At 46.5% G+C, this 10184-nt stretch overlaps 2 protein-coding genes across 2 annotated transcripts; one reads left to right on the top strand and one right to left on the bottom strand.

Annotated features, from left to right (window-relative positions):
* The first annotated feature begins 3608 nt into the window (after positions 1-3608).
* LOC109739383 (GDSL esterase/lipase At1g58430) lies at positions 3609-5535 on the top strand. Its single transcript, XM_020298475.4, has 3 exons — positions 3609-4445; positions 4564-4819; positions 5309-5535. The coding sequence occupies exons 1-3, from the start codon at positions 3690-3692 to the stop codon at positions 5494-5496; spliced, it is 1200 nt and encodes a 399-aa protein (XP_020154064.2). The 5' UTR covers positions 3609-3689; the 3' UTR covers positions 5497-5535.
* A 1372-nt stretch (positions 5536-6907) lies between these two features.
* On the bottom strand, positions 6908-9761 carry LOC109739373 (exocyst complex component EXO70B1). The gene has a single exon (XM_020298468.3). It carries the CDS (start codon positions 9083-9085, stop codon positions 7148-7150), a length of 1938 nt encoding a protein of 645 aa, XP_020154057.1. The 5' UTR covers positions 9086-9761; the 3' UTR covers positions 6908-7147.
* Positions 9762-10184: the final 423 nt, after the last annotated feature.

The raw sequence follows: 10184 nt of genomic DNA, 5'->3' as shown, positions 1-10184 counted from the left end.
AGTCAGGCCCAACTCAGTCACATATGCAAGGAGGAAAAAAACGTTGCAGGCTACCAAACGCGTCCCTAGAGTTTGGAGGGGTAGTTGGTCTTGCGCCTTTTTTCCTTGACATCCCGGTCTTGCATAGACTCTTGTACATGGCAGATTGGCATCTGGTCCAGGCAAAGTAAAGAAGTCTATGGGCCAGTTTGGTTGATGAACATAACGGCGTGCCTGTAATAAATGGTTGCCCCGATTGCACCTAAAAAGATGTCATTTTATTGTCTGGTCAGGCTAGCCTATGGTCCAAATGTTTGGTTCATGTTCTAGCCTGGTGGCTATGAAACCAGCTATATACATATGCTAAGACTTAATTAGTAGTCCCAGACAGATTTTGTATAAGACAGGCGTCAAAATTCCTACACCCGGGCCAGGCTAAGGCCTCCTTTGGTTCATAGGAATATTGTAGGAATTGTAAAGGATAGAAACTTTGTAGGAAAAATTCCTTTGAAGCCATTTGATTTGTAGGAATGGATTCATACTCCTATATAGGATAAGGATCAATCCTTCACATTTCAAAGAAAAATAATATTAACCTAGAAAATTTTCTTCCTATGCATCAAATGGCATCTCTTTCTTTATAGGAATTGAGATGCATGCCATCTCACTTCCTATGATTTTCCTATTCCTATACTATTACTATCCTATGAATCAAAGGAGGCCTAAGCATGTGTATGGACTTATGGTCAGGCTAAACACATGAGAAGACTTCCAGCCCAGGCTAGTACACGCATTTTCAGGCCCCCAACAAAACACCATTCAGGCAAATTTCAGATACACGGCAGGCCAGGCCATACGCTGCCAGGATGGAATCCAAACACGCCCTATGTTCCTCAGAACACCGGCCTAATAGAAAATGTAATAGTAGCTGTCCCCATCCTAAGTCATTGTGGCACGCGCGAAAGCAGCAGGCTGAACGGAATCATTACACGATCGAAGCACGGAGGCGCCTAGTTGCGCACGCCCCACGACGCTAATGGGAGCTCCTGTTTAGCGCCGTGCGAGCCAGCGCGCACCATCCCTTTCCCCTGGCACACCACTTTGGGACGGCCCATATGCGGGGTTGGACGAGAACTTTCTTTTGTTTTGTTTTCTTCTTCATATTTATTTTATGTTTTTGTTTTATTCTTCTTTAAAATAATTCAGGATTACCAAAAGGTTCCAAAAATGTGAATTTTGAAGAAAAGATGTTCAAGAAACCATAGAATGTTCGTGACTTCAAAAAATTTCATATATTTAAAAATTGTTCATGAGTTTGAAAAAATAATCATGAATTAGATAAATGCTCAAAATTTGCTAAAACAATGCTCGTCAAAACAAAAAATGCTCACGTGTTCCCAAAACGTTCATGAATTCAAAAAATGTTTATGATTTATTAAACATTTCATAAAATTCAAAAAATATTCGTGAATTTCAAAAATGGTTCCCAAATTTCAAAAAACAATCATCGAATAGAAAATGATCACAGATTCCAAAAATGTTCATGGGTTTGAAAAACAACTAATTTTTTTTAAAATGTTCACAAACTTGTAACAAAATTTTCACGAATTTGATTTTTTTCACAATTTGAAACAAAGGACGAATTTGAAACATCTTCATGATTTTGAAAATATTTTACTATTTTTTTTTTAAATCACAAATTTAAAAATTGTTCACAATATAGAAAATAAAAATGAAATGATATATAAAATAAAAATAAAAACAAAAACGAAAGAAAAATGAAAATGAAAAAGGAGAAAAAAATAATGGAAAACAAGAAAAAGGTATAAAAACCGGTTTCGAAAGGTTCTAGAGCTATGTTGGGCCGGCTCAAACGTACGCAGCGTGGAAGCGCGGGGTGCGCCCATGGTCCCTAACCAGCGACCCACGTGCAAAATGGGATCCCCGAACGCTTATAGCGTCAAATTGTCACCTTTCCGCAAAGGGCAACCCTCGAGTGGGGCGGCCGACTTCCGCACACTATGGTGTTTGCATACGGTAGCAACGACGAGAAGGAATAGTAGCAAGTCTAGCTACTATAGCAGATTATCGATTGCAGCACTCATTTTTTCCCTTTCTATTTCTAAAGAAAACATGGAAAAGGGTATTTTATAAACTGTGATTTTTATGAAAAAATTGAGATTTTTTTAAATATAAACGTTTTCCAAATTTGCAAACATTTCCTTTGAAACATGAACATATTTTGAATAAATAAATATTTTCCAAAAAATTGAAAAGAAATAAAACATGAACTTTTTAAAAATCTGGAAAAAAACAAACACGAAGATTTGTAAAAAAAACTTGAACACTTTCTGAAAAATGCAAAGAAAATTTTTAATGCTGAACATTTTAAGAAAGGAGGAACATTTCTGAAATTTCTGAAATGTTCAAATGTGTACGAAAAAATTATAAAATTTGATAAAAAAAAGCATAATTCAAAAATATATATTTGAAAAAAAATTACGTATGTGAAGAATATTAAATGTGTATAAAGAATGTTATTGTTGTATACAGGAAATGTATAGTGTGTACATCAGTTTGAAAAACAATGTCAATTGTGCATTTAAAATAAAACATGGTATGGAAATAAGTTTCATACAACTAAAATAATGTTTGTGGAATTTTTATTAAAATGTTTATACAATCTTGATTAAAAGGAAGAAAATCGGTGAAGAATTCGGAGAAACAAAGAAAAAGGTGAAGGAACGCAAAAGGAATCATTGAAAGAAATGCCAAGAAAACATAGAAAACCGGTACAGAAAAAAAAACAACCAAAGGTTCTAAGTCCAATGAAAACCGTAAAGAAAACTTGAAAAGGGAATAAAGAAACACACATAGAAAACCGACAAAACCCGTATGAAAACTGAACCAATCAAGCCAATATAGATAGAAAAATATATATTTTTGAGAGAGAAGATAGAAATATAATTGCAACGAACGGCAGCGACCCATGCGAGGGAAACCGACAGTTGGGCCGGCCCTTTCAGGGAAGCGCTTCAGGCGAGACCCAAGTAGGTACCAAAACTCCCGCGCAACTCGATTTCGCCCGCTTCTGACCTCTGCCGGTTCACTCGTTGTTGCCGTGTCGCCATCACGTATCAAAAATTCTGGAAGGATTGTACGCTACAAGTTCCAACGGCCCGTGAACTTGCGCTTTGTCCCCATGCATCGACACGGCACTCGGGATGCCGCCAAATCCACCATCCTCCATCATAAGTCGGCATACAGTTTGTCGCGCAGCAAAACACTGCTCTGGACGTACATTGTTCCTTTGCGCAGCGCATAATCCTTTTTCCAGAACAAGAATGTTTCGTGGATCAGCAGAACATTTGCAATCCGATTAAAAGATTGACACGCACAACCACATTCCGTGTACGCTCCTAGTTCGGCTAAGTTGCTCCTCAGGAACAATACTGTATGTTAGCTCTGTGCCAAACTCGCCACTTTGCACAGTAACCAACAACGACCTGCATCGCATACACCCCAAACGGAGTAGGTTACAAAGTCTCTAATCCTGTCAGAAACAACCACATCATGGGCCAACAATGAGTAGTACTCCGTACCCAGAAAGATAAGGATTTCCATTAGCAGCACCTCTGCACCTTACTAGTGCAGGAGTATTAATTTCGTGCAAAAAAACAAGAGTATTCAATATTCATTTCGTGCAAGAAATGTTATATACTCCAGGAAGATATGAACGAATCAGCTGGATCTTTTGCAGAGTTATTATCAGGCATTCACGACTCTCTCGAAATATTATATGTAAGGACCAGTTGCAGAGGCCTAGAACCTCAGCCCAGGCAAGAACCTCTACCATGGCGCACCTTGCCATCCTCCTCCTCCTGGCGCTCCTCCTCCTCGCCTCCCCCGCCATCTCTTCCACCAAGAGAACCCAGCAGCCAAAGTTCCCGGCCATCTTCTACTTCGGCGACTCCATTTTCGACACGGGCAACAACAACCACATCCCGACTCTGGGCCTGGCGAACCACCCTCCATACGGGAGGGACTTCCCAGGAAGCAGGCCGACGGGGAGGTTCTCCAATGGCCGGCTCGTCCCGGACCTCCTCAACGAGAGGCTGCAGCTCAAGGAGTTCGCGCCGCCGTTCCTGGACAGAAGCCTGTCCGACAAGGACATCACGACGGGGGTGAACTTCGCGTCGGCCGGGTCGGGGTTCGACGACCGGACGTCGCGCCTGGCCAACACCATGCCATTGTCGGCGCAGGTGGACCTCTTCAGGGAGGAGTACCTTCCGCGGCTCAGGAGCATCGCCGGGGACAAGGAGGCTGCCAGGATCATTGCCAGCTCTCTGATGTTCATCAACTCGGGAACAAATGATTTCACACATTACTACCGTACATCGAGGAGGAGGCTGGGCATTGGTGAATACCAAGATACTGTGCTCCAGTTGGCGCGTGCTCATGTCAAGGTAAAATTATGCAGCTCTGGGTTTGTTTCTACCAAGCTGTTTTTGTTATAATTCTGTAACATATAGACCACAACTATGATTATTTTCTCAAAATAATAAAATCTGAACTGGAATGCAGGAGCTGTATAACCTCGGGGGGCGGCAGTTCATCTTGGCAGGTCTTCCTCCATTTGGCTGCATACCCTTGCAGATCACATTGAGTGGAGACCTTGAGAGGGGCTGTGTGGATGAGCAGAACAGCGAGGCCCAGGTCTACAACTCCAAACTTCAGAAGTTGATTCCAACATTACAAGGCTCACTCAGAGGAAGCAAAATTGTGTACTTGAATGCCTACGAAGCTTTCACGGTGATCCTTCAGGGCACCAATAAATATGGTACGTTTTCCAGTAATGTCATGATTCCCAACTTATATCTAGCAAAGTGGACACCTCTAAGATCACTAATACTCCACATTAGCTTTCTATAATTCTGCTTTAGCTACGATTAATATGCTTTCTTGGTGTTTTTATTCAGAACTAACTATACTGGGTACTTAGTTCTGAATAAAAACACCAAGAAAGCAGTAGTGAGTTCTGAATAAAAACACCAAGAAAGCATATTAATAATAGCTAAAGCAGAATTAGCAAGCTACAAATAGTTAGTTCAGCTGGAAAACACCAAGATTGCATCATAATCCTAACCAAAGAAGAATTATTAAAGCATGGTGATACACTTGGCCATGTACAACTAGAAGCTTTCAGAAGAAAGCCAAACAGCTAACAGTTTAATGGCAGAAAGCAGAGTTATCAGTTTGTGTTGTTCTTATCGCCCTACCTGTTTCCTTGTAATTATAGCAGTTCTCACCGAGTTTGCCATGACAACAGGATTTGCAGAGACAACACTGGGATGTTGTGGGACTGGGCTCACAGAGGTCGGAATACTTTGCAACAGATTTACCCCTATCTGCAGGAATGTGTCATCCTATGTATTTTATGATGCGGTGCACCCAACAGAGAGGGTTTATAGGATAGCAACCGATTACATAGTGAAAAATGTAATTCCACAGTTTTAGAGAATCAAATGCTCAAATAAGATTTTTTTTCTCATTGCATTAACGATTTAACCTAATGCGTTTGGTTCAATCTTTTTGGCTTTTACTTGAAGTCTGCCTTGTAAGAAAGAGTCACTGGCATGTGTTTCCTTTGTTATGTTATACACAATATGGTAAGCTCAGCATTCTTAGCAAGAAAGGAGATCAAGAAATCAAAGGCATAACATGTGTTTCATTCGTTATGTTATACTCCAATATGGTACACAATATGGCAAGCTCAGCATTCTCAGCAATTAATTTAAGGAAGGAAACTAAAAAGTCAAAGGCATAACACAGTGATCGGGTTATGAAAACTCAAGAAGCTAGAGAAGGGAACTGATTGGGAGTAACCATTCTCACCTCAAATAACTTCAGATCTGTAACTTGTGAATGTATGGAGCTCTCAAGTCCCAACTCCTCCGTGCAAGCATATAAAAGAGGAATGTGGTATCCAGTCCAATCAATAATCTGCAGCTGACAAAGTTGACTAGTTAAAATGTTTCAAATGCGTACCTCACATTCTGAAACAATGAGTTCAAAACAAACCACAGTGAAGGCAAATTCAGAGACTGAGGAACAGAACATTGTTCACCTACTGTGGCACTAACATATATAACTACATGTCCAGTTATTTGATATTCCAAAATAGTGCACAAGCTCAGAACACCATTTTAGCAAAAGGAGCATCGGTCGTGCATGATATCAGCATATGTACACACAGACAAAGTAATATTCAGTAAATAGTAACAAACTCTTTGTTGAAGGGTCAAAACGCACTTACTTCAGGATAGCAACATTCAACAATTTAATGAAGAGTACTTTGAAAGCATCAAGTGATTAATTTAGAGAAGGAACACCAGTCATTCAAGGGTCAAAAGGCATGCTTCCACAAACAGCGCAAAATTGTACTCCGTTCAGAAATAAGTGTCGCTGATTTAGTACAAAGTTAGTAGGGAGTAAATGATAAAAGAGAAGACCCATTATCCCATATGGGCTTTCCAAAAAGAATATACACTTGTGTTGACAACTGAATTTTCAAGAGTTGTGGCCTTATCCACAACCTTTCATTTGAATAACTTTATGACACAGTTTTTTCAGAAATTGAAGGGAAAATACCATTGCAAATTATTAAAAAAGAAAAAAATACAAGAGAAACACAGACCCATCTGCTCAGGGCATATCACACCCATAGGAGATAGGGACCAGATTAACTTGCATGCTTTCTATAATAAGAACCATACTACTAGGCTAACCATCATAAAAGTTGGGTTACACACACGCAATCACAACAGACAACAGCCAAGCTTGGCAGATCTGACTCAAGATAAGCGTTTCTCCTTCATCACCTGAACAACCAGGCACTGAAACACGATAAATAAGAAGACAGATAATGTTTTGAATAAGACTACCATTAACAACTGACACAGAAATGCCTACAATAATTTACACAGTTGGAGAAGACAATGATTTGCGCGTCTAATATAAAGCCTAACCTCATGGCAAAACACCATCAAACCCAAAATGGTACCATTATCCATGTTCAGAACTTCAGATATCGGCCACAACAGTACATTAGTGATGATACGAAAATCACAGGCACGACCAATAAGATGCTACAGTACAAGATAACCAATCATTTCCCAATTCCTTCAAACAAATGTTGGATGCATGCCTCAACATCCTCTGGGGTATGCTTGATGAACAAATCCTGCGGAGCGTCTGGAGATGATCTCAGCCTAGCAATCAAGCCCTTATATGCCGGCAGCACCGAATCTGCTATTGCTGCCTTAACATCGGCGCGCAGCTGATCATCCGTGATCACCCACTCAGACTGCGCCGCCCGAATCTCCTCCAAGTAGCCATTGAACATCTGAAGTTTCTGAAGCATGGCCTTGGGTGGGAGACCAGAAAACCCAGAGCCTCCGGTCTGCAGCACCGACATCACCTTCGCCCAAGCCCCGCGCTGGTACTCCATACTCCACCGGCGCACTCGGCTTAACATCTGCTTCATCCAGTCATCGCCGAGTAAAACCCCAAGCTCACTGTCATTCACCTTGTGGATGACGTACTTGCCATTATTCATCAAGAAGATGGAGGCCAGTGGCGGGTCCCTGTATATCTTGGATTTGCTCTCTAGATTCTTGTGAAGCACATCCATGATCCACGCAATGTGCACCGCAAGCGACGAAGTGGGGCGGTCAGGATCGACAGCAATGGCGGTCACGCCGAGAGCACCCAGGTCACCTTCCATGACCTCTTCTAGTGTCTGTCTTGAACCGCACGCGGCACGGAGATAGTTCATGACATAGCGAGTGATTGGGTGTATGCCGCCGCCGGGCACCGCAACACGGGCCGGGTCACGGCGGATAAGATTCTCCAGCTCCATGAATATACCTTTGATGGAGGAGCCGAGAGTGTTGCATACAGCAGAGACCTCGGCGCGAAGCGCTGCGGAGTAGGGGTCGGCGAAAACAGGGTCGAGGTCAGGGAGGAGATCGCGCACCGCCTCGTACATGTCGATGACACGAAAGAGGCGCTCTGGCGCGCGGCTGGCAGCGGCAACGGCATCGCCGAACGAGATGAGCTGCAGCGCCTGGGTGCGAACCGCGGCGACGAAGGCGAGGTCGCCGTAGGGGGCGAGGCCCTCGAAGACACGGTCGGAGAGGCGGCGCTCGCTGGGGATGAGGATGCGGAACACCATCTTGAAGGCCGGGATCCAACGCGCAATGTCGAACTCCAGCTCCTCCCAGGGCAGGGAGTGGACCTCGTCGGAGGTGCGCGAGCGGATGCCGAGGCGCGCGACGCTCTCGTCGATGAACCCGCGGCGCGCGGCCGCGTAGGCCTCGGCGCACTCGCGGCCGAAGCCGGCGTCCACCATCCTCCGCGCGATCTGGTGCACGTCGGAGACGGACCCCGGGGGCAGGGCGTCGATGACCACGTCGAAATCCGTGACCGGCTTGGCGATGGGGATTGGCTCGTCGCCGTAGCCGTCGTCCGCGTCGTAGTCCTCGTCGTCGCTCTGCTCGGAGTCGAACCCGCCGGGCGCCGCCGGGGCCGCGTCGTCGGGGCGCTCGATAAGCGCCCGGAACTCGTCCTCCAGCCGGGCCATGCACCGGCTGAGCAGCTCGTCGGCGCGGTCGAGCAGCCCGCGGTTGGTCCCCGCCGCGTCCAGCTCCTGCACGGTGCCGATGAGGTCGTCCACCGCCTCCAGGAAGGCGTCGGCGTCGGCGGAGTCGGCCCAGACGAGCCTCTCCATGGTCACGAACTGCGAGATCTGCCGGTCCAGCGTGCGCACGGTCCGCTCCAGCGACGTGACCGGCGCCGGCATCGCCGCCGCCGCGGCCGAGGGCAGCACGGGCGGGGGCGAGGAGGCCGGCATCGACATCGAGTGCTCCCCGGCCCCTCCTCCTCCGGCCGCGGCCGCCGCGGCGTAGAGCTTGTCGAGCGACAGGCGGCCGTCGTAGTTGGAGAAGACCTTGAGTATGTCCTCCGTCATGGTGCCGGTGCGGCCCAGCGTCTTGGCGATGTGCTGCACCGTGGCCAGCAGCTTCTCCTCGCCGTCCTCCGCCATCGGCCGCGACAGGGACCCGACGCCGGACGGCACTCCCGGCGAGATGAGGTTCGAGCTAGGGTTTGTTTGGTCACGCGGCGCGGCGGAGGGAGCTCGTTGGAGTGGCTGCGGTGGGGGAGAGCGGTGGTGTTCTGTGCCGGACAGCGACAGCTCGTGAACTGGGCGCTCACCTGCTAGCAGAGCACGGCTGTAAAATTGCGACGTCTTGGTAAAAAATTACCGTGGGGAGAGGAGGGTAAATTCGCTGTGGGCGGTGGATCGGGGTGTTGTTTCGCCGGGTGAACGGTCGAGTAAAAATTTGGTGACCTCGGGAGAGGGGAAAGGATGGGAGGCCGGGCCAGAAAGCATGAATAAATGCGGGCAGCGACACCGATCGGGAAGACGGTGAGGGTTTTTTAATTCTCGCTGACAGGTGGGGACGGGGCCGACGAAGCGTAGCGCTAGGGTTTTGGACATTTGGTCGCGTCGACACGGAAAGGTTTTAGGGACAAAGTGCGGCAGGGATCGCGTGATCAACGGGAAAGGGGTGGTTGTTGGCTGCTTAACTTTTTTTTTTCGAGGAACCGGTAGGAGCACTGCCTTTTCATTTCAGACGAAAAAGAGGGTTTATGTACAAAGATGACAGGTTTTTCCGGGGAAACCTGACGAAACCCTTATAAGAACCGTTGTGGTATGCTAAGTGAACCAAATCACCCAATGTCGGTCGCCACTTGTGCCCTGCCAAAGGCGCAAGCCCGCATTCTTATGTCGTCGAGCGCGATGGCCGCCACCTCCAGGTGAGTGAGGCGAGTGCCGATGAATATCCGGCGGTTGCGCTCCTTCCAGATATTTCAAATGGTGTAGAGGAAGTGACCGCTACGCCGGCGTCTTTCGTCCTTGGACAGGGGACAGATGAGCCGCTCCCACCAGTCGGAGACTCCCATGGGAGGCGGAATTGTCATCATGTTCGTCGGCGCCTCCCCGGTCCATGCCTGAACATGCGACCAAACCGCAATCGCAAATGGGCAGTCCTTGCAGAGGTGAGTTGCCGTCTCCGGTGCTCCCAGACACAGCGGGCATGTAGGATCGTGCGGCCATCCGCGAATAGCGAGCATGTCGG

The sequence above is a fragment of the Aegilops tauschii genome, chromosome 3 (assembly GCF_002575655.3).
Source record: "Aegilops tauschii subsp. strangulata cultivar AL8/78 chromosome 3, Aet v6.0, whole genome shotgun sequence".
Classification (NCBI taxonomy): domain Eukaryota; kingdom Viridiplantae; phylum Streptophyta; class Magnoliopsida; order Poales; family Poaceae; genus Aegilops; species Aegilops tauschii.
This window is presented reverse-complemented; position numbering and strand designations above follow the sequence as displayed.